General features: G+C 27.7%; 1 protein-coding gene across 1 annotated transcript in view; it reads right to left on the bottom strand.

The window, feature by feature from the left end:
- Positions 1-25,877, bottom strand: part of LOC129966074 (nephrin-like) — a 679,668-nt gene that overhangs the window by 438,250 nt on the left and 215,541 nt on the right. The window contains exon 3 of the mRNA XM_056080443.1: positions 4,069-4,190. Coding sequence (XP_055936418.1) covers positions 4,069-4,190 — 122 coding nt within the window. The remainder of the gene's footprint in view (positions 1-4,068; positions 4,191-25,877) is intronic.

The raw sequence follows: 25,877 nt of genomic DNA, 5'->3' as shown, positions 1-25,877 counted from the left end.
TTGTTTCGTTTTTTCTTTCTTTTTTGAAAATTTAGTTGGAGTGTTAATCGATAGTAGAGTTTTCTAGCGATAACTTTCGAAAATTTGTAACATTCAAAATTCTGTAATTCTGCAGTATATCTTTTTCAATTTTTAGTGAATTTAAAAAAATATTTCAAGCATATTTTCCCGTCATTTATTTCATCATTATCTTTACTTATAATAAAGATTAATACATCATATGTCATGTATTGTTGCTCCACAGGTTAAGCCGTTTGATTTAGGGCTACCACACTTGGTTCATACATATTTTGGACACTAAAAATGCGCGCCACGGGGAAACTGTTTTGAAAGTTTAGTTAGAATATTAATAAATTAAGAATTAATCGAAATTTTGGTATTTTTTCAAGATAAAAATCGAAATTACAGAAATTATTTTTACATCATCTGAAAATTAAAAACATTATCGTTTTAATAAACTTATTTATCGTAAATGTTTTTTTTTTTTAATTTTTAAAATTTGTTTTAAGCATACTATTGAGCAATAGTTTTCATACAAAATAAAATTTAACCTGCGTGAACCCATTAATTTGTATGAAATAATTAACCTTTTTCAACGAGTTGCCATCAAACTCGGAGAACCCATTGACGAAAGCTTAAATGAAAGATTAAATTGACGCTTACTACAACTAAACTAAGAAGTATCATTTTTTAAATCTTCATGCTGCACCGTTTTATCTATAAATTGCATGTTTTTTGGGTGCTTATCTACATCAAATTGCCCTTATTTTTTTACAATAAAATATTTGGAATTTCAATCTCGGTTCAAACATGGCAGTTTCACCAGGTAAAAAATAGTTATAACTAAAATATAGATTGAAAAATTTCTTTTAAAAAATCTGATTGGTTATTAATTTGATTCAGCTCTCACATATATTTTAATTGTTTTTCTATCTTACTGATCAATTTATTCAGTTTCAATTCTGTAATTGGTAATTTCGAAATGAAAGAATGTCTGAAGTTTGAACGGATTGAAGATTAATTAGAATTCAAATTTTAAATAGTCCTTTCAAGTTTATTTATCTTTAAAATCATCTATTATTGTATAAATATTGCTTTACATCTAGTCCTTTTCCTTACTTATTTAGTAACAGCAAGTGATCGATAAGTTCATTAGACGCGATGTAAAGGGGTTAAAATTGGAATTACGACAAATCTCATTTTAATGTGCATAGTAGCTGGTCATTCGATTTTCCAAATGTGATTTCCAATGTAAACAAGAGAAGTCTAGTTTAAGTAGGGTCCTTATAGGAATATCCTAATTTAATATTTATGCCTTCTCTCATGTATTTGGAAGTTAAATTTTATATTAAAAACCAGTAAACTCTTTAATGTTCCTTTAAAAAAGAAATTCTCTCCAAGAAAAAAGAATCTTACACCTTTATTGTTATTTCGAGGGGGAAAAACAATATCAATTTTGATTTTTCCATATATCAAGATACCAATATTTAACTTCCTTCAATATCATTATATCAAACTTTATCTTATTCATTGATATGATAAAGAGATATATTAAAAATGTCTCTTTAGCAATTTGAAACTCCGAAATTGAACTGGGGAGTCGAAGTGAAGAAATTATTTTTAAAATAGCTTAGTTACATTTAGATCCACGTCACTGATTCATAGCTTCTATTTAATTATTTATTAAATTAGTATTGTTAAAAAAATTATATTTTTCATAATTTTATTCTAAAAGCTTATGTTTATGAAAATTTAATTTTCTATACGAGATACATATTGAAAAGAGCTCATTTTAATAAAACCTCAATTAAATGCTTTAATATTGCTGCTTGACATAATATGGAATATTTATAATCTATTTATATGGAAATTAATATCAATAAATATATATATATTTTAAAGTTTGGAGGAGATAGGAGTACCGAATCTTGCATCGCCTGTAAATCTCTTAGTATTTAATCCTGTCGTTTCTTTTAACTATAGATGGGAAAGGAATTATTTCATTATAAAATATATGTGACATAGCAGACAACATATTATTCAGACTACAGAAGCATTATAATATTTGCTATAGTGACATTTTTAACGATTTTTTTCAATAATTTAATAAAAATTTCTTGAGAAATACAGTAAATCAATGGAGTAAAATGCTCAGTTCAATCGTTCTCTTTTAGAGATGCACAGACGAATTCTATTTAATATTCACATTGTTTTTGTGTAGGAGCGCATAAAAAAACAGAGCTTAGATGAGGACTACGTCTAAGAAAAACCGATCTGCAAATAATGTCTATGACATTCCCTTTCTCAAAACTTCATTAGATATCAATATCAGGTTAAGAATGCATAAAATTGTCTTTTTTCCCTAGATTGTTGGTAGAACTGTGCTTCCAACTGAGTTTCCAACTTCTTTGATCCCAACTAAGATCATCTTGCCACGAAGTCAACAACATTCTTGGAAGTACAAGAATAGTTTTATGAAAATAAAACCTATTTCTTTAAATAAGAATTCCAAATTCATGTACTTCTCAAATTGGTAGTGGAATCGGACTTCTAGTCTTGAAACCATCAATTACTCCTGCTCCCAGAATAAGATTTTAATGGCAAGCAACCGCTGATCTCTTGGTGATAGAGGAATTATATTGTGAAAATAAAACCCACTTCTCTAGATACAACTACAAATTCACGAGCACGTTATATTACTGGTGGAATTGGATTTCGAACCTTGAAACCTCCTGCCCCAAAGGCAAGATCTTGTCACCAAATAAGCATAACTCTCGAACGATTGAAGAGCTTTCGCAAGAATAAACTCACACTCTTAAATGCAAATGCAAATATTTAAATAATATTCATTTAAGTTTGATATAAGGCCGAAAATTTTATTGCATTTCTTAGAAATGCAATTCATTTCAAAAGGTGGGAATCTGGTAAAAGGACGAAATGATCTCAGCAAGAAAATGAAGTTTTAATTGCACGGTTGCGACACCGCTATTGAAAGCAAAATAAAGAATTCGGACTTCAACAACAAAACTTTGTAGCAATGAAAGAGAACACACAAAAATACAATTTTATTATAGCATATATTACCCAAAACTTTAAATTAACTTTTCATTGTATTATTAATACAATGAAAAGTATTGCTGCGAAATATGATTAAATATTATCTTGAGAAATTGTGAAAAAGAGGAAAATAAGTAATATCAATAAAAAAGACTGTTTTTGAAATTTAAACCTTCAATTTTAATTACTTTTGCAATAATATGATTTGAAGTAATTAATATGTCAATAAATTTCTAATTAAAAATGTAGTTTGAATTCGGGACAACTTTTTTGCAAGTAAGCTAATAGTGCCCAAGAAATAACTACCTAGCGAATTTGATAATTTTAAATCTGTCACTTTAGACGGTATTTTTCATCAAGCACATCTAGAACTACTTTCAAGTAATATACAAGCCTATAAGTATTACCATATAAATCATCTGCTAGTGCCACCAACAGATACTTTTAAATTTCATTAGTAAACAATACTTTGCTGAAGCAGCCAATTTGAAAAAGATTAAAATTGTTATAGAAACCTTAATTCTTGCATTTAACACAAAATATCTACTATTTAAGCAATGCTCCTAAAAATATAAATATTTCATAAAATTTTTAATATTTTAGCAAAGTTTATATTTTAACTGAATCAAATCTTTTATATCATTATTATTATTATATTATACCATATTATTATTATATTATACCATGATATCACCATCAATTATCCATATGCATTTTATGTGCCAATATTAAGCATTAAGCATATCATTTTACACTTTCTTCAATAGGCATTTAAATATATTAGCTCATTTTGAAAAAAAAAGCAACAACCCTACAATAAAGATTTGCCATGCAAATGCCAGTTAACATATTGACATGCAATGCTTTTTTTGCATAGCTAAAAATATTATATTTGTTGCTACTGTGTCAGAAGTTCATTTAAAACAGAACTCGTTAAACTTTCCAATAAAAATCTATAAGCTATGCATAAATTAGAAACAACCATCAGAAATTAATTATTAACTCCTTTACCTGGCACTGAAACTCTCCTTCGTCTTGAAAATTGACGCTTTTAATATGCAAGTTATAAATTCCTTCGTCTTCATTTACATCCATATAATACCTTGGATAACCAGGAATTTTTGGATCGAAGCCTATAAATTAGAGAGAAAAATAAACAAGTTAAACAGACTGAATATTTACATCAGAGGCAGTACAAAACAGAACACTAAATCCTCCGAACTTAATATCGTTTAAGAATAAAATATGAGCGGGTACTTAGACCTAATTTATTATACAAAAAAAAGCCATACTCCACTTCATTTCGAAAACAAATCTTTCCCGAACTTCTTTCAGCGCATAAATTGCAACGTCGTAATTAAAAATGTGTTTTTTTCTCCCCAAAGTACTTTATATATTTATCAAATGTTTATAGTAAATAGTATTTGCATGAAAAATTATCTTTCTTCAATATACTTTTGAAATATATTACGTATTTAGAAGTAATATAAAATAAAAAAGAAATGGAAGTAATTAAATGATATTCATGATGCAGGACATTAATGATTGTAGAATTAAAATTTAAAATTTGAATTAACATCTAGAATTTGTATTTAAAATTTCAAAATATATATGCTAATCTTAAAAGTATTTATTTTAAATATGATTTTTAAATTATAAATTTCATTTTTTCTGATATAAATTTTTAATGTACGAAATTAACTGACTAGACATTCGTATTTTTTTTATATAAAATACATGATTATTGAAAAATGAACCTTTATTTAAAATTTGGTAAAAATTTTCAGTACCAAACTATTCCTAATATAAATTTAAATGCATTCCAAATGCAATAAATAATTTAATAGAAATAAATATTACCATGGATTGTTATATAAAAATGATGTCAGTAACATTTTCACAAACTAAAGCATTTTTATAATAAAATTAAAATCTATTTACTCAAAATTGTAATTGCTTAAAAAAAGAAAGTTCTGTAAGCATTTATTTCAAATGTAAAATTTTTAAAGTAACAAAAAATTTGTAAGCAAATATTAATTTTTTATTTAATATATAACTTAGATAAGATAATTAAATTTCTCTTAATACTTACTATGTTAATATTAGTAACAAAGTTCTATAAATGATTTATTTTATACAAATACAAAGAAATTTATGTTAAATTTTTGAACTTTTTTTTTTTTGCTTTATTCGTTATCTTTCTTTTTCGTATAAAATATATGCGAGAAATGTATGCACTATCATGCAATATTTTCAAAACTATTAGTGCACAATTTAGGCAATACAAAATTTAACTTTATTTTTAAAAGATAATTAAAATTCAGCGCAATTTAAACATAAAATATTCTTCAACAAAATATGTATTCTAAAGATTTTCACCCCATAACTCTATTAACACTGGGTATTTTAAGATATCCTTACTAATTTATTCGATATCCTTAATGCCTTACAAAATTTCAGACACAAAATCGTAGACATAGTACAGAAATAATGTAGGCCATTTTATTTTAACATATATTTAACTCAAAAATGAATAATGTAGAATGAAATAAATACAGAAGAATACATGTAAAGTTTGTTTTAGAAAGAAATAGAATACATTTAGCTATTAGATATCATCTAATATCCTCAAACAATAATGATACAAGAAGCATAAATTCTCTGTACAAAATTATTCGAAAATGTGACCTTTCAATCCTGGAAATCATATTTGTGGACATATTTTACATGCCCATTGCTGTTACACAAAATTATGCACCTTCTCCTCTTAAGTTGGCAATGGAATAAATTCCATTGCACCGTGCTTTGCAATCAAATGCAAATATTTTATTCACCAATTAAACTACTAAATTGAGCTGAATTTCAAACAGATATTCGGAAATCTAAATAAGCAAAAGAAATAAAAGAAGTTCAGTTTGAAAGAGTTTAAATCAAATAATTTTGTTGTTTTCTACGAAATGCAAACACGATAAAATTCTAAAAATAGTACAGCTTTTACGTTTCCAGTACTGCTAAGAATTTACCCAAATTGTGTTAGAAAGATCAATATTTACTCTATCTGTCTTTAATCGAGAGTGATTTCCGGTTTCTTCTAAAAAGAATCCTCTTTTTATCTAACTCCAAACTCTTATATGCAAATAAGCGCAAACATCAAAAGAAGAGAACGAATAAAAAAACGGAATTCATTTATGCAGAAAATGCATTCTTCTTCCATGTTCCATCTCCTTTGTTGTCTCCTCGCGTGGACAACAATGAGCTTAAATTCCGTTCAGACATTAGCATTTTAAATTAAGTTGCGAACCTTTCCGTTAATTACTTTGAGAACTGATAAAGAACATTGTCCATCCTTTCAAGTTGTTGTAACTTCACTTAAAGAAGACAATTCACACGTTTCGATTATCGAAGGCTATTTATGTAATCGATTTAAGTGACTTGAGAATACAAGGAAACAAAAGAATGGGGACAAGAACAACCATGAGATTTAGATTCTGACTATTAAGATCTTGATTCTTTTCTTCGCAGAATTAGTTATTTTTTTTTTTTTTTTACTTTGCTATAAAATTTTAAAACAGATTTGATACTCTGTCGAGTAGATTGTCAATTACCAAACGCTGTTAAATTTGGGATTGTTCAAGTAATGACATTGGTTCTATGCTGAACATCAAAAGTACGACAACCCTTCTGTCATTCGCAAAGCGAGTGATAAGAAAAATGGAACAAATATAGCTCTATCCAGAAGATGAAACATTATAATTTATTATTTTTATCAATGGAAGCCGCATCAACGTTAATCTATCTATGTCTATCTATCTATCTATGTTAATATCTAGATATGTCAAGAAATTTCGCATGTTTTTATTTCACTCTCCGCTTTTAATTTTTGAGACATATTGCAAAATAAAATCCTACCATAGCTACCAGTTTAACAACTGAACTGATTTCACCGTGAAGTGTCCATAATTAATTAAACAAAATTGTATATATTTACTGCGGAGGTATAATTTAAATTAGATTCGACAAAGATGGGCGATATTTCTAAAAGAACACTTTTAATATAGATGGTGAGCAGCTGGTCGTCCATTTGCGGATAATAAATTTTTCAAGCACAAAACTGAATATTCGGAATAAATTTTAAATTAAGTTTAAAGATATCAGTTACTTTTATTCTTTCATAAAAAGAATATTACTATCAGAAATAATTATTATGAATCATATGGTTATATAGTTATGAAGATAATTATTTTTTAATTCACATATGATCGATTAATGAGGCTCAGTTTCAGTTATTTCATCCAAATATATACATTGATTTAATTACAAAAAGAAAATTTCAGATTACTATTGTACTATAAATAATACGATCATCATGTAGTTTTCGCTTACTGCAAATTTGAGTTATTCGTGACAAGATAAGTAGCGAAAAACGATTGACAAAGATATGCAATCTTTTGAAACTTTGTTCAGCGGCAATAATAATTATTGGTCAAGCAATTCTCGTTTCGGCCATGCACTCTAAAATCACATTTCTTTAGTTTGCATTATTAAATGAAAAAAATAAGTATTTAGGGCAATACAGAATTACATTCATTTTTGTATGTTCTATTTTTTAAATTAATAAATATTTTTAATATGCATATATATGTAAAATATTAAATAGGTGTATATTGCTACTACACACACATGTACCTATAAATATATATATATATATATATATATATATATATATACACACACATATTATATACATATATATATTAGTTCAGTCGTATAAAATAAATTCAGTTTCTAAATTATTTCCATCCAATTTTATTCTTTCTCTCATATTTTCCACAACTATAGTTCTGTTGATAATTTGGGAAAATTAAATTTAATTGGAACAAGTATAATAATGCATACTGAGCTAAAAACATTCATCGAAATCGGCAGCGGTTGATACTACATTAAATTAAAATGGAATAAATAATATATCTAAAAATGAAATACATAATATATACAAATGTTTCAACACAATGAAACTTTACATACATTTTTTTTCTTTCCATTTCATATTTGATTCTTGTGGTTGTAAATATTTTGTATACGCGTAGAAGTTTTTAAATACTTTTTAATTTCATCTCAAACTCCATTATTAAGATATAAATGTGTTCTAAAGCATTAAAATAAATTTCTACAAAATATTTATTTCTCAACATTTATGTCTCTTAAAAATATTTATTAATACAACCTTCAACTGTTAAAAAAATACAACCTTCAACTGTTATACAGAAGTAAAACACTATATATTGAATGAACGATTGAAAAGATTTGAATAACGATTTGAATCTTTTATTTATTTGTATTCTTTCATTGTTGCTATTGAAAACTAATTTTCATGTTTCAGATAACTTATTTCCCTTCTATAAACAATTGGTCGTAACCCTTTTGATGGATTTATTATGAATTTATCAATGTATCGCTTATCAGATTTGCTGTGAGAGTGCGAAGTTCGGATTTGTAGACAACCCTAGGGAAGTGATACTTATTTAATCTGGATTATTCAGTATCTAGTATAATAATATTGGCATGCCTTATCAGAAGAATACGAGTAATTGCAGTGAAGAGCGACTGCGCTTTAAATGTGCACATATCTTTTCCTATAAAGTGATTTGAAATCTGTAAAAGTTTGAAAACAGTTAATTTTAAATGAATAAATGAACAAAAGAAAAATTTCTTGGTGTCAATAAAAATATATATTTATTCATTAATTTAACGCTTATTTTTTAGACAGTTTTAGAATTAATAAATAATTGGTTATAGGCACTTGTAAATTTTGATGCGAAACTTGTTTCATTATAAATTAGATATTTTTAAATTTAACGATAATTTATGAATTATAGAATGCCATAATTTCAACATCAGTTTCAGTAAATTCTTCCTTCATCTTATTTTCAAAATAGTTACATAAATAAATATTATTAGAACAAACTTATCTACTTTTTAATACAAAGCATGAGTCAAATCACTAAATTAAATTCCACCAGTTCTAATGTAAAAAAAAAAAAAAAATGTGACTCAAATTTTTATATTGTATTCTAATAAATCTTAACATTTTCTGATGTAAAATGTTTGTTGTATATAAAGTTTCATTTACAAATATGTTTGTTAATATTATTATTATTTGCTTTCAGTCTTTTAAATGGCTGATTAAAAGAAAACTCAAAAGAAAAATTATATTACAGAACTGAGAAGCATTTCTGTTTTTAGAAATACTTCTCAAATTAGATGATTAATTTCCATGAAAAGGGAAAATATTCTCATTATTGCCACTTTTCAGTTCGAATGATTTCTAAAAAGGTTTTTAAATTTTTTCTTGATTCATTAAAAAAAAAAGGTTTTTATAAAGATAGTTTAATTAAAAAGAAAAGTTTTATAATCTTTGAAGTTAGGATTTGTAATTCAAAACTAAATGGACAATCAGTTATTAAATATTTTTCTACTGAAAGAAGAAGATTCTTTTTAAAAGCTGAAAACTATACGCTAAAGTATCATGAAAATATTCGCTGAAATGAATATAAGTAACTTCATTGTATCTAAATAATATTAAGGTGGGTTTACAATCGGCCTGTTATAAGACGGCCAGTGGCAGCGCATGCATAGAAGGGGACTTATTTATGTTTGCAACAATTTCATAAGATAGATTCAGGCATTCCATGCTTGGCTATAAACTGCTGTCTTGGCGTCCTTGAATTCTTCTTTTTCCCTGCGTATCGTAGTAAAAGGATATATAAGCAAAGAATGGTGTTAAAAAAACGGTCAATATACCTAAATTTGAAAAACTATAGAAAAAAAATGGCAAATAAAATGGAAAAAAAAGCACACACACACACACAACCTCGCATCAGAAAGAACAAAGAGCAAAAAATCACGGAATTAATCTATAATAAGTAATCGATTTTTTCAAGCCAAAAAAAAAAAAAAAAAAAACGCCAAATTCTACAAATGCGTTTGCAGTAAGAAAATAATACAGTACAGCGGCATGTTGCTATGCCGTTGAGACAAATACTTGCCATGGACTGGACAGTTTTTTAGCCTTTATACTCATGCTCTGCCTACTAGCCATCTTATAACTCGCCGAATGCAAACCCACCTTTATTATCTATAGGAAATATTTATAAAAATCAAAAATAGTTGACTAATTTTTCACTATACTCTATTATGTACTTTTAACACTTGAATTTCGAATTCGTAAGTGGCAACGCTATACGAAATTTAATGAAATCAAACAATTCGTAAAAGGGCACCAATTCATCGTCTCATCTCTCTGGGAAAAGACCTCAAAACCACAGATTAACTGAAGAGGGGCATTCTCAACCCAGAATATTAATGAAAGTCCCCTATTGACAGCGCATTCCAAAATCGCCAAACATACCTGATTCCAGGGGAATTTAATGGCTCCAGGTAAATCTCGTCTACACGGTCCACTTCTAATATTTAAACTTCTGTGCAATGAACTCTCTTAGATCGAATCCTGCATGACATCTTTGACGAAGTGAAGCTATTTTAAGATCCACTGGGTAATCTTTCTCTCCTTTAACATCACTGAATCATTTCTTAAGGAAACGAATAACCGTACAGGATTTTAAATAGCTCAGCACTAATATGACTTTGAGATATCGATTGAAGAAGATAGCTGATTTTAAACACCATGTATTCTCTAAAGAGGAAAGTTACTCTTAAAAGTGTATGATTTACGTAAAAGGTTTATGAAAGTTTCTAGCTTTGTTTCTTAAAAAGTTACAGTTGTTATTCATCGATCTTTAGAGAATACAAAGGATGGCTATGTTAGTCAAGTTATGCAGCGTAAATCAAAAGTTTTTAAAATGTACTTAGTCTTCGCCTTATTCAGCGTTTGAATTACAACATTTCATGTTAGCGAATTGGAATAAACATGAAAGATATTCATATAAAATAATATCTGAATTAAAGTTTAGTATGTAGAAAATATTTAAAACTCAATGCTATCCGAAACTGTATGCTGTTCAGAGATTATGAATATCATTTTATGCAATATAAATTAAGACTTTTAAAATACACATTATAAATAGATTTGTAAATTATTTATATTACATTTTGTATGTTTCAGCATTCTTGATTAGTATGCTTGTCTCTACTCTATTAGTACAAAATGCCCAACAATATTGTTATGATACCTACACGATACTGACCAGTATTCAAAATATCGAACATCAAGGAAATATCGTGCAATATCTTGAGCTAATAGAGTAGTTGCATACATATTTTGTGCAATATTTATTGTATTATATTAGATAATTTTTGGAATAATATATAATACTCATAATTAACGAATAATATATCACGCAATATTATACAATATTGTGCAACAGAGTTTCCTGCGTGAAACTGTGTATCAAACAAAAATGTTTTTCATGCAATATGTTTTGTATCCTTCATTTTATTTATACTTATAAAATTTCTTCATAAAATGAACTTCAATTTCCAATTATTAAGCGATTTCCTGGAGTGATATTCAATATTTTGCTACAGTGTTACACTCGCTCTAATGGATTTTCAGTGAAATGGATAATAGTTAATCACAGCAAATTATGCAACATAAATCAAAAGCTTGATACCATGTAATAATGCAACAGTGAAATAGCTGAAGTATACGACATTGATGGGTAATATCGTATAGAATTTAATACATCAGTGAAATAGCAGGATTACCATTTAACTCGAATACAGGTGAAAGAAATAGTAACAAAGTGACATTTAAATTCCAGTTTAACGTGGTCAAGAGATAAAGCGAATAGACCGGGGCTTGTATATAGAGGTCTAAATTTGCATATATATGAAAGCCAGTTTAAAATAATTGGAGGCAATAGCTTTGGAAACAACTGTTTGAAAGAAAAGTATTGAATAACTGAAATTTTCACACATATCGATACAAAACTGTATACACATATAAAGCAAACTGTAGACATGAAAATTTGTAAAATTTGACGCGAATCTGAATTTTTTTTTATTTTAAAAATGCATGCTTATATTCAACTAAAATATATTATTATAAAATAAATTTTTCAATAAAGTGAATATCTGAAGGGTTCAGAGGAATAATTATATTTTTGATAACTTCATAACCAAACGCTGCTCAATTTTCGTAATGTTCCAGGAGTCACACTTTTCAAGGAAATTATTTAAAATTAATAACAAAAATCTCAACCAATTTTTAAAAGAAAAGTGGCGATGAATTTTATGTTTAAAGTCCTTTTAGACCATTATAAGTAATTTTTTAGAAAAACACAAAATTATTATGAAATTTAGTGAATGTACTTAAAGAAATTTCTAAAAAAATGTTCTTTTAATTAGAATTAATAAAATTATATCCAGTTTTCTTTCAAATATATTTGTATGGGAAAATAAGGACAAAAAATAACAAAAAAAAAATGTTTCGCTTGGAATAATCAAAATGCTTTTTTAAGATTATTTTATAATTTTAAAATACCAGTCTTTATGTTTAAAAAGATTTTTAAATATATTTAGAGTACTTTAAAAAAAATGAATTTTGGAGAATTTTAAGTGAATATTTTGCGATATTTATTCACTCGGAATCCACTATCCCCTTAACACTTTCAACGCTACCGACGAGATATCAATTATCAAAGACAAATATCAATTCTTTCGTGTGTTGACATTTTTTATACAAGCAAATAAATGAAAAATTTAAAGGTATTCTTCAGATATGTATTAGAAAGTTCAACCCATCTAAACTGACATAAGAGACAAATTTTAGCCCACAGGAAGCTGTAATTGGAAGTATCTGAAAGGCGAGATATCTCGTTGGTAGAGTTAAAAGTCTTAAGAATGTTACACACAAAGAAATCTTATCCATGGCTTCATAAAATCTAAATTCTGATAACAAATTCCAAATCTTATTAGAAAAAGAAAAAAAAACTAAATTCATATTATAAGCATTGCTACTTTTATTTGTGAAAGAGTTTGATAATTTTTTTTTAAATATCAGAATTTTTCTTTATTAATTATTATTCTTATAGTTATTTCTATATATTTATATAAGGCGTTTCATTAAAAGAAGCTTATTAACCAATCTCTGCATCTTTTAATTAGCTATACTCTATTGCTTTAGAAACTTTACAACAACTACAGGGACATCTTAAATCTTCTGTCAACACGCCGACAGATGAATCATTACTCCAAGCTAAATATTCATCACAGTTGATAGAGTAACGCGATCTGAACTATCTGTGCAAATCGTTCTAAGTGGCTTCGAGATTCACCACGGCAACAGATTTATAGGTTAGTTAAGTTGCTCTGAGGCTCATATATGTTACCTTGACTACAAGTCTATGGAAACTATAACTCGCACTCTATACTATTCCCGCAACGAAGGTATTAATGGCAATCTGCAGAGCTCCACATCAGTTACACAAGCGTGACTTGCAAATGGAAGCTTCAGATACTAGTGATAAACTACCTAAACATGCATAAAGGGGAAGGTGTAACCTTGTACCTACCTAGTCTAATTTCGAACCACCTATCTAATGAACCGCGTGGATGTTGTGCATGCGCATGATTTGGCGATGGAAAGCCTAAGGGCATTGGAAATATCAATTCCGATTGATTCTAAATATCCTTTAAGAACACGTAAAATGCAAAAATCAAAAGCATCAGATATGAAATATGAATATATGATAAGATATAAAAAAATAAAATTGCTTTCCATGACTCGTTCAGTGCAGATATGTTAACGTTCCATTTTGAGCTAATTCTAGACTATCTTATGTTGGTCTTTGTAATTCTGAAAAGTAATCAAACGATGGGGAAGGCATCTAATGCGGCATCTCCTTCGTTTCAAAACATTCACCGGGCTATTAAGAACGACATTTGACCACGACGCCAGATTTAACGTGATAAGTGGAATAAGATCTTAAAATTTGGAATATTGAACTCTCCATCCTTAAAACCAAGAAGTTGCCATTAACACAGCAGCCTCAATTATATTAGAATTATTATTAATTATTGCTAATATTGAACTATGAAATGAAAAGTATCACTTGCTCAAAAAAATATATATTTCTGCTGTGTGTGTTAAATATTTTGTTTGTTTGTTTGTTGTTTGTTTCTTATGGCACTTGCCACCGACAAGCCCGCTGTTACGAAGACAGCGATTTAAGCCTGAGGGGGACGTCTCTTATTTTTTATAGCAGCGCCAACTAGGGCCAAGAGTACGACTTTGCTACTCACGCATCACTCATTCGCTTGCACAACCCCTTTTTACAGGAGGGCACATTCACACATCTCACAGATAGAACAACAGAAGAACAACCATGCCCAAACCGGGACTCGAACCCGGGACGCCCAGATCACGGGGAAGACGCGCTACCCCTATGCCAGGACGCCGGCTGTTAAATATTTTAAAATACACTAAAGGAGCATGACTTATTTTCCTTGTACCAACCTACCTTGTTGTGTACAAAAAGATGGACGAAAGTTGTATTTTTACTACAGATGATTAATTGTAAACTGATAAAAATAAATATGAAATTGTTAATTAGAATATTAATGTAAAATAAATATATTAAAATAAAAATTTAATGTAATTGTTTTCTTGTTAATTATTATTTACGTATATTCAGATTATAAGCAAAGCATTAGTTATACACTATTGTTTATAATCAGAATGTAAATAAGAATACTATTAAGCATAAGTAGTATAAAAGCACATACTAATTAAAGCTTAACAGAAACATCCACACACACTGTAAATGAAATAATTTTTCAACACTGTAAATGAGATAATTTTATAATAAATAAATGTCGCATCTCCAATTTTTATATAGCCAATAAATATATGTTACATAATGTACCAAATGTACATCCTTCAAGTAGCTCTTCAAAGGCACTAGAATGTTCTGTAGCATTCAAATGATTTATCAAGATTATATAGAAAATAATTATTCACTTTCTAACTCAGTAATTATTCTTCCTATTCAAAAATTTTTAATCTTGTTGAATCGAAATCATAGAAACTTCACAAGAATTTATGACATGATTTTACAGAAATCAAATTTGTTTTTAAAAGTTTTTTAAGTGTCCGAATCAATAACAGTTTTTACAATTCATATTTTATTACTGTTTTAGCCCGGCATGAAGTGTCCGTCATTATTTACCATCAATCAGCTAACGGAAGGCTAAATTCCATTTCACTTTCTTATCAGATGCAACCATTTTTTATTCTTTTTCATTTTTTATAAGAATGAGGAATCTTAGATTTTATTGTTGTTCGAAGATTGCTCGCTACTTACTTTTTATCTCGCTCTTGATTTATTATTCATTTGCCTTAATAGCTTCCTTTCCAACTTTATTTCTTTCCCGTGTTTCAATTCATTTTTCAAATATAGAATTTTCTCTAATGAATAAAGACGGATGCAAACACTGTTACATTTTATTTGGTTCTATACTTTTATTTATTTGTTTATGCATTTCATCCTGAAAGGAATTCTGACAAGACAATGGATATAGATTCTAGAATACTTTTAGACTGACATTGGATACAAATTTTAGAATACTTTTAGACTATAACTGGCGGACTAAAATTTCTTTTAGATTCTGAGTTCCATTAATTTTTGAGAAGAAAAAAAAACTGAAAAACAGCAACTGAAAGTTTAAATATCAATCCTCCTGGATTCCAATGTTATTTGGAGAAAATATCAATTATGAATTATTTTTATAAACTTATAAATGTTGTATGGCACGAAATGTGAATACTAATCGGTATTAGCGGAAATTGTAAATATAGTCTTATATTCCATCCTCTTAATATATTTCCAATCCACTTTATTAATGTGATTCAATCCATTAAATATCAATCGATACGACTTCATTCGGAATAACCTAAGGATATTTTTAAAAATGGTAACTTTACAATCATAGCTTCTTACATCGCCATTTTGGAATTATTTTGGTATCTGTCACCAAATATAAAACGAAACATTCTTTATAAAGTTTCGATCTCATCTGTTAATTAAGCCCTTTTATAAATCTTTTTTTTTATTTGGAGAATCGCTATCCATTATCTGGCGCCAAAGATTCCAAAAATCTTGTCGCCATATTGAGGGACATACAAATGCAAAGACCTTTAGGACAACGTTCAATAGGAACAAGGATCAGACAATTGTGGAAACAAGATTTTACTGTCTCTTAATACAGCAAATACCTGCTCTTATATAAACAAACTTTATGGGCAGAAATGCATATCTTTAAGAAATTCAGTTATAAACGAAGTGTGCATAATAGCGAAATACATGCAGTAAAAAGAGAGTGATCGATGTATAAACTTTCAGACACCATGGAGCAAACAAGTGTCCGACAAATGATAGACATCTATTCCTTTTCCAGCTTTAAACGGCTATGGACAGAAAATGTTCATGACAATATTATAAATTACACCAAAAATATCGTAAGTTAGAATATGATATTTTATTAAACCTCTTCCGAATTGACGTACTATACAACAAGTAAAATATATATATGGTTTATATATGATACTAAATATTTTCAAACCTTTGTGCATTTAATATAAAATTATTTTTGAAATTAGAATGCATAGATAAAAATGAATCGATAAAAATATTATAAAGTGCATTCTTTTAAAACAAAATTACCCCATTGTGTATTTCATTTGAATGCTTCTGTATTAAATTGTTATATTCTAAGAATTTTGTAGAAAAATAATGTTGCAGAAAAATAATGATGCGCCATGATTTAACTCTGCAACTTTCTTCTGATGAATTTTACATATTCCTCCCAAAAATACACAAAAGATTTTTATCACAAACTCTGAAACAGCAAATATTCATCGATATAAAAGTTTTTCACATATATATTCAAAGGGAAATACATCATTTTGGACTAAAATTGCAGAAAACTCCATAAGATGTTGCCAGGAAATCTCTTCCACTTCGTTTAATTTAAAATTAATTTTCTCTTCGTTACAAATAAGTACCTCTTTGTGGGAATTCATATGCTAAAAGGTAACATGTATTCAAATTAAAATTATGTTCAGTTATTATTATTTCCATTGTTTTAATTTTCTGAGCTGGGAATTTTATTCTAGGTAATCTAATTACCATTATTGAGAAATGGGTGTAAGTTTTATTTCAGTTTCACCGTGTTCTTCATACCACGAAATAATGCACCGACTTAACAATAAAACAATGGATTTATCTTTCTCAATCAATAAAGTAGCATATGCAGATTTTCTATCAAAAATAAATTTAGTGCCAGGAGAAATATTTTATGAAAAATATATTCTTACGTTACTATATTTCCACAAAAAATAATGGTAATTGGAATTTTTCCAAAGAAAATTTGAGAAATGTCTTCTGCGAAACTAAATAAAAATAATTTAGAATTGAATTTTTCTTCGGAATTTTAATAGTTTATACCATAACAATCATTGATGACTCCAGTTGGAATAAAATATCAGTACTTCCAAATTACAAAATCAGTGGAGAAATAATAAATTTCAATTGTAAAAATTTAATTTCTTAATAATATGTACACTAAATTGTATTTCTCTTATTCTTCAAATTATTTTGCATATACGGCGAGGAACTAACTATAAGTTGCAAAGTATTCTTCCTCAAAGATTTGTTTGGATATTTTTATAAAACTTATAGAATTTATTTATATTTAACTGCACAGTTAAATGTCTTGCTACAAACAGAACAATTATTACAAAGAAATATTAGAGCATGAGAAAACGAATTGTTCTCAAAACATTTGTTCCATTTTGATTTTGAAAATAAATCTCACAGTAAGTACAATTCATGTTCTAGAATCACCTAGATTTATAATATAGCTGGTTATCTTATAAAATGTTTTGAAAAGGTTTTTATTTTGAAATGCTTTTCTCATTATATATGGACGTTTTATTTCGTTTATATTAAAATAATTAAATATAAAACCATGGTTAGAAGAGTAACTTTTAACATTAATCTAAAAACCATACATTTATATTTTATCACAAGCAATATTCATTTATAAATTTGTTAAGAAAGACATAAGAGAAGTCCTAACAATGACAATGTTACTTATTTATTCACTTGAAATATATTATTTAATTCATGAAGAAGACTCGGGAATAACCATTTAGAGCACACGAACTATCATCAACTGTTGGTTTAATTTTTTGCCTATTGTTATCTCTCTTCCTCACAATATTACAGTTTTTTTTATATTATTCCTTCGAACTTCCATTATATAAGTAGAAAGTCTATCCTTACTAGGGATATTGAAATCGATTCAAGATTCACGCAATTAAATGAATGTTATGCAAAGTAAGTAATTATAGTAATTTGTAAAGTAAGCAAATTTTTGTGCAAAGTAAGTAATTTGTAAGAATTATCATTGCTCATTTTTCAAGCATCCTATCTTTTCTAAAAAAATCGTTGGGGTAATTCTGTTCTCATTTGGCTTATTTAATGTATAGAAGAACTGTATAAAAACAGTTCTATCTTTTATCTTCCACCATCTCCCCTCCCCATTTTTGCATGAGAGGAATGTGAACCTGATCTTAGGCAAAATAGATTCGTTGCAACTCCATATACTTAGCTCACTCATTCTTCCAAATGGTAGGGTTCTTTTGGAATGGTGCTAATTCCGGTCATCGCATTCTGCGTTATTTCGTCTCCAATTTCAAAATAGAATCATTCGAATATTGTTGGAATTTTGGAAACAACCAAATGTTGCAAAGAGCTATGTATGAACAGAAGAGACATAGTAAATGACTGGAAATCCATGTTTCGCCACAACTTTTGAATCAAATGCGACGAATTGCTAGAGCATTGCCGTGATGCAATTATCATTTTTTGCTGAACTGCATCATGAAATTAGAGGAGAATTTGTTGATAATTCTCTTTAGGTACTGTCAGAGTATGTTTTAAATCAGACGTTCTCTTATCACAACAATAGCTGCTTTCCGAGATATTTGTGTCCTGCCAGAACACTAATTACACTCATTGATGTGCAGAATGTTTTTAAATCAAGCTATTCCTTAATTTGTATTGCTCCCACAGAATCGTCTCAAAATATTGGCCGAATCTTAGGAATCATTTCACTTTGAGATTCGCCAAGCTTTGGATAAAAATTATTCAGTATCTTTGCTCAGGTCGTTCATCACTTACGAGAGAAATTAAAAATTTCAACGAATACGTATGACAGCAACTCACTCGGCGGCCAGCTTTCAACAACTGGTTGTCGTAAATACAGATAAAAAATTCTGGCATTCCCCTTAATGTTTCTCCTTCCACTGTGCACAATGGCATCATCTTAGAATCGCTACTATGTGTAGGAAAATTCATCAGATACGTTTTATGCAATCCTAGTATGAACCAAAAACTTTTTGGAAAGGGGAAGTGTCGGATTTTCAAAGAAACTATGAAACGTCTACGGAAAAAGTCGGAAATGTTTTATACATGATGTACGTTGACTTCTTGGAGGATATTCAAGCATGTTTACTTCACATTTGTATTTCCCTTTGAAGAATACCAAAAGAGCTAAACAGTTCAACTACAAATAATCCACCGATGAAGCTCACAGACTGTTCAATTAGTTTCTTAAAATTATTAGATAAAAAGAAATCTTGAAGATATAGATTGTATCTTTCTACTTCGATTCATGCATCTGAACCCTGACATGCCTGATTTCACAGAATCATACGTTACTTTTACATATTTAATAAAGAAATCTTTTACTATCTTTCATAATCATTTTTATATCTACTTTGCGATTCTGAGATAGGTATACGTATATAAATGTTAATCATTACTATGTTTATGAGTTTAATAAAAATGAATGTGTGTATATATTAGCTTTCTACACAGCAGATTGTTTGACCTAGAGTTATCAAATCTGACACACACGTACCTCGGAGGTTGGGATTGTTTTAATTAGAATTTTAATAAATTAATAATTAAGCTGAATTCTGCCTGTTTTCCGAGGAAATTTCACTAAACAAAATTAAATGTTACACAGTATTAAAATTAAAAAAAAAAAACTGTGTAATTATACCAATTTAATAGTAATGCAAATTCGTGCTGAATTTTGGCAATTTTTAAATATTTTTTTATCTTATTTTTTAACATTATTACATTATTGCTCTGAAATTCAAACTATTTCTTATTGTTTCGCCAAATACTTCATCGTTTGATTTTCCTCCATTGTTGAAACATGAAGAAAGAAGGATTATATTAGATATTTGCGTTGCTTACCAGATGAAAAAAAAAGTGAAGTTACAATACCGTAAAATTTAGAAGATAGATTAGGAAATTTACGTTTTTAACAGCCTGTGATTTATAAGATTGTCCATTAGAAACATTCATGTACTTGATACACAGGGTAAATAAGACGATTAAAATAACACATTCTGCAAAATTGTTAACAAATGTCAAGCAATTTGACAAAATTATGAGCATGAAGTTATATCAAAACGATTTATCGGAAAACAAATATAAATATTCCCAGAGAACGTTGATCGTCTGAGGTGGCTAGCAGATAATATACAACAATATTTGAATTATTGTTGAATATTATTAGATAATATACAACAATATTTGAATTATTGTTGAATATTATTAGATAATATACAACAATATTTGAATTATTGTTGAATATTATTAGATAATATACAACAATATTTGAATTATTGTTGAATATTATTAGATAATATACAACAATATTTGAATTATTGTTGAATATTATTAGATAATATACAACAATATTTGAATTATTGTTGAATATTATTAGATAATATACAACAATATTTGAATTATTGTTGTATATTATTATATAATATACAACAATATTTGAATTATTGTTGTATATTATTATATAATATACAACAATATTTGAACTATTGTTGTATATTATTATATAATATAAAACACTATTTCAATTCAGCATGATTAATTATAAAGAAAGATTGTACAGCTGATTTTTTTTCTTCTTTTAAAGAGGATGTTGATCCAACAATGGGAACCTCTGAACTATAGCATTAGTTGACACTAAACATATTTACCATAGTAAGTCGTAATATTTGGTTTTCCAAATGATTCTTTTTTCCTTAGTGATTATTAGAGTTGCATCCTATTGTATCCTTATCTAAGCTATGCCTTCTTCCGAAGCTGTTTTATATTTCGAAAACAGCCGCTGTGGAGAAATCCATTAGTATCGATTGAACTTTATTTCCAATATTATTTGTTTTTCGAGACTTTCCATACTTTTTCGAAGTTACTGAACTCATTTTAAGTCAAGTTAATCGATTATAAATATCATAGTACCCGTCCTTCCGGAAATTACAGCTTCTACTTTTGAATACTTATTTTTAAGGGTTTTTATTTTTCCTTTTGTATAATTAGGCATTAGTAATAGTTTTTATTTTAGATTAAAGTTCCAGATAAAGTAAGCTCTTTATATGCTAATATTTTAGAAAAAAGTTAATACATTAAAAGGACAATTTTAAATTATAAATATTAATAGCAAAACACCTTCATGAAAACTTGAATCGTTGATAAAAATAAATTGGAATTTATCACTTGTATAATATATTTCAACCTTTTTATGAGTATTTAGAAATTTTTATATTCTTACAATATTCATTGTAATTTAATAATTTCGCAAGCTTTTTTTTTAATTTTATGTGAATGCTCTCATTATTATTATTATTATTACATTTTCAGCACACTAATAAAGGCACATTAAAAAAAAATTGTCATATAATTTTTTATACTCTTAAATGTGTTCACAAAGCATTTCTATCATTAGTATGGAATCTTGCCATTAATACATCTGAAATTCATCACCTGATGTTGCCACTAAACTTCATAATCGATTTGCTAAAATAAATCGATTAATCTATACTTATAATAAAGCTCAATGTGTGCGTGTGTGTGCGTGTTGGCGCTCTACGGGCCAGACCGTTCGACCTACAACTACCAAATTCGGCATGTGTATACCTTAGAGGCCGGAAATGTGCACTTCGGAGCGATTTTTTTTCAATTTTTAATTATATTTTTAATTAAAAATTAGGTGAACTTCAACGTTTTTCAGCTATAACTTCCGAAAATATTACAGCAAAAAACTATTTTTTTACATCAAATTAAAGCTCAAAAATTTGTCGTTTTAATGACATCAATGCTATAATCTCTAAATTAAATTTAAATTTTTAAAGAAATATTTTAATTATATTTTTCAACAATACATTTCGCACAAAATAAAAGTAACATTTAATATGGACGAGCACGCCAATGGGAAAAATTAGCTTTCATTAACATGTTTCCATGACATTAACAGAAGTTCAAATTAAAAAAATGAATTAAACTAAAAATAAATAATAAAAAGTAAATGGAGAAAAAGTTTTCGGTGATTGATCTTTTAAAATATATATATTATTAATTCAATAAAACAGTTTAGTTTAAGGCAAACATAGTTTAATATATATAGGGTAATCACTCTAATCAGCTCCCAACAGCTAATTTGGGGTATACATCTGCTAACAAAATGAACTAAATAATTATATTTTAAGTACCTTAAGTCAATAAATGCTCCGATGAATTATGAATTTTAAATTTTTACGTAGGTCCTTTGCCCTTTGAATCACAATTAACAAAATATTCTTGAGACACCAATATTTTGAATAAAAATTGTTGAACTCCAATAAATTAAATCAATCACTAAAACTGACTAATTTATGAAAGTTGATTATCACTCTTCTATAAAAACTGGCGATTTTAGACCACTTCATCGACCTTCATGAAATTTTATGGGCGCTGATAGAAAATTAAAGAGAGAGATAAATAGTAAAATGAACAGAACTGTTTAAGGATCACATAATAGTATGACTGAATTATATAACTATCAAAATCTGAAGTTTAAAGATATTTTGCAGAAAAAGCTGTTAAGAGACCAAGTTGCATAAAATATTTAATTGAATATTTTAGCAATCATTAATACTGGCGAATCGACTGGTCGCCAAAGGCGGCAAGTTGAAAATAAAGCTTTCAAAATATTAAAATGATATATATATATATATATATATATATATATATATATATATATAAACACTAATGTACGTGGCACTGAAATCGCTCTTATTACTTATTACAGAATAGAAGCAATGAAATGTAAACATATATATGTATGAAAGTTTCAAAAGACTGCTTTACCCAGAGATTTTACATCTGCACTTAATTCAACACTTCGCTAATTAAATAAAATTATTATATTATAAATGCTTCTCGCCATATCAAACACTTCATTCAATTAGAAGATGTAAAATAATTTGAAAAACTTTAATCGGAAGCTTTAATGAGAGTGAAAATAGATTAAAACATCACTATGGATACTAGCTATGACTTATCTATTGGAAATAGGTTAGTTCCAAAATTATGAAATTCCCAAAAAGATTTTTACATTACCCTAAAACCTAAAAAAATCTCTTTAATAATAGCGATTTCAGTTCTATACATTTTTTCTTTACTTTTAATAAAATCTTCAAGTTTAATTTACAATGTTGCGATGCTTTTAATGTTAAATTTGGCTTGAAAAAAAGTTTCTTTTAAGTGCTCACTTCAGTTGGGTTTTTTATTGTTATGGAATTAAAACTTACCAATCAAAATATTCAATTGTGTGCTGTTGCTAATATTACAATTAATATTAATTTTTTTTATCATTAATTCCGAAATAGGATTCCCACTTCCGCTTATAGTTCATAATATATACACTTTTAATTCTCGCCCCAAATAAATTGTGGCAGAATGATTCAGTTAAAGTTCTATTTTTAATTCATATCCAATAAACTAAAAATTTTAAAAAATGCATTCCACATCAATCGTTTAATTACCTAAAAAAATCAGCAATCATGGCGTACAAGTTGGTCGCCACAGGCGGTTAGTACAATGAAAGCCTAAAATGTTTTTCGGCACGATATTTAACACTAGAGCAGATCAAAAGACAAAAATCAACCACAAAATTCAATGTTTAAAAATGTGAAATAAGTATAATTAAATAAGAAACATATAAAATAATTATGGCATTATTTATTACAAATATCACTGTCATTACTTTTTCCCTCTCTATAATTCTTGTACCAATTTGTACGCTCCAGAAAATAGAATATTTGAACACATCTTTTTTGATAGCAGTCCATAACTCCTAAAATATGGTTTTGGACATAACATGGTCCGTGAAAAATGGGTACTATCGAAAAGAGCAGTTTTAACTTTTTTCTTTCTTATTTCTCAATTGTAGTGATAAAGAATTCTCATATATCTATCTTTCAAAAGAAAATAAATGGCTTGGAGTAAAATTGTCTTAACAAAGACTTCTTAGGAAAAAAAATGCAATTATTTATTTACGATGGAATTCTTTTTCTAAATATCTTATAGCCAAACAGAACAATATATCGTCCAAATGACTCAGATACCTAATTTTCTTGATAATACTTTATCTTTTAAGCTTTCTCCGCGAAATATGTTCAATAAGCTCTCGAAACTTATTTAAGCATGTATTTATTCTGCCTTTTCTGATAAAATACCATTCATTTAATCATGCTAACTTAATAAAAGTGTTTTTCTCACAAAGGCTTCGTAATTTAAGTATGCAAATTATTCTGCTTTAAATCACATTAAAGATGTTCGATTCCAGTTGATTGCATTCTTTCTCTAAACGTGTAAATTAACACGTTGATTTAATGATGAGCCATGTTTATTAACTTTATTTGCTTCCAATTTATTTTGCTGTTAAAATGGAAATCCAATAAACTGAATTCATACTTTCACTGAAAACTAGAAATCTAATGAATATAGAACATTCATTAAATCTAGAAATAAATTTAAATTTATATGATTTCCATGATAAATATTTTATCACCGCGTATTTTGGGATTTGATATTAGAACATTGACATTTTCACATATTGAACAAGAAAAGAAACAATACTGCCTTCTATAATGCTGTTTATTATTATATTATATTGTGTTAATTATTATTTTGTGATAATTATTGTGAAAATATTTTTGTATATTTTCACTATCAGGTGAGCATTCCGTTTGAAGGGGAAATCTTTGATTATAAATTTAAATTCTGCTTCAAAACGTTTATAATACCAACGATTAATAAAGCAATATTTAAAAAATAAGAATGTGCTAAAAGTCTATAATTAACTAATTTTTCGCACACTTCTCAATTAGAATAAAATATAATGAAACAGCTGAAGTTATATTAACGAAACTTACCCACATTCTCCCCAAAACAGATACTATCCCATCGCCTTCACCAGCACAAAAAACGAAGATCTCGAATAAGACTGTGACGTTTGGTTTATTCAGATTTTTATTTTTGGAGTCATCAAACGAGTGTTTTGTGCTTCTTAATAAAGCGAGAAAAACCAAGTCTACATTTTCGATACTTTTTACAAAAAGGCCTAAACAACCGCCGCCTACCACATTTGTAAACCTAATGAAACCAAAATTTGTCAAAGAATTACAATTTTAATAACAAGCCATGATTAATATTAATTAATAACAAGTCGAAATTTAATATATTCAGTTCATTACGGTTCCCATTTATAGGCTTTGCTTGTAAGCAAAGTACTGATATACAGACAACCAACATCTTAATGAATCTGATCTTATACAAATTTATATTTTATAATTTACATTTTGATATAAATTTACATTTGCTAAATCTTTATTCAAAATTTTACCTATCTAGCTCTTTACTTTTTTTATAATTATAGTCTTT

The sequence above is a fragment of the Argiope bruennichi genome, chromosome 4 (assembly GCF_947563725.1).
Source record: "Argiope bruennichi chromosome 4, qqArgBrue1.1, whole genome shotgun sequence".
NCBI classification, from domain to species: Eukaryota; Metazoa; Arthropoda; class Arachnida; order Araneae; family Araneidae; genus Argiope; species Argiope bruennichi.
The sequence above is the reverse complement of the archived record's forward strand: the minus strand, read 5'-3'. Positions and strand labels throughout refer to the sequence as shown.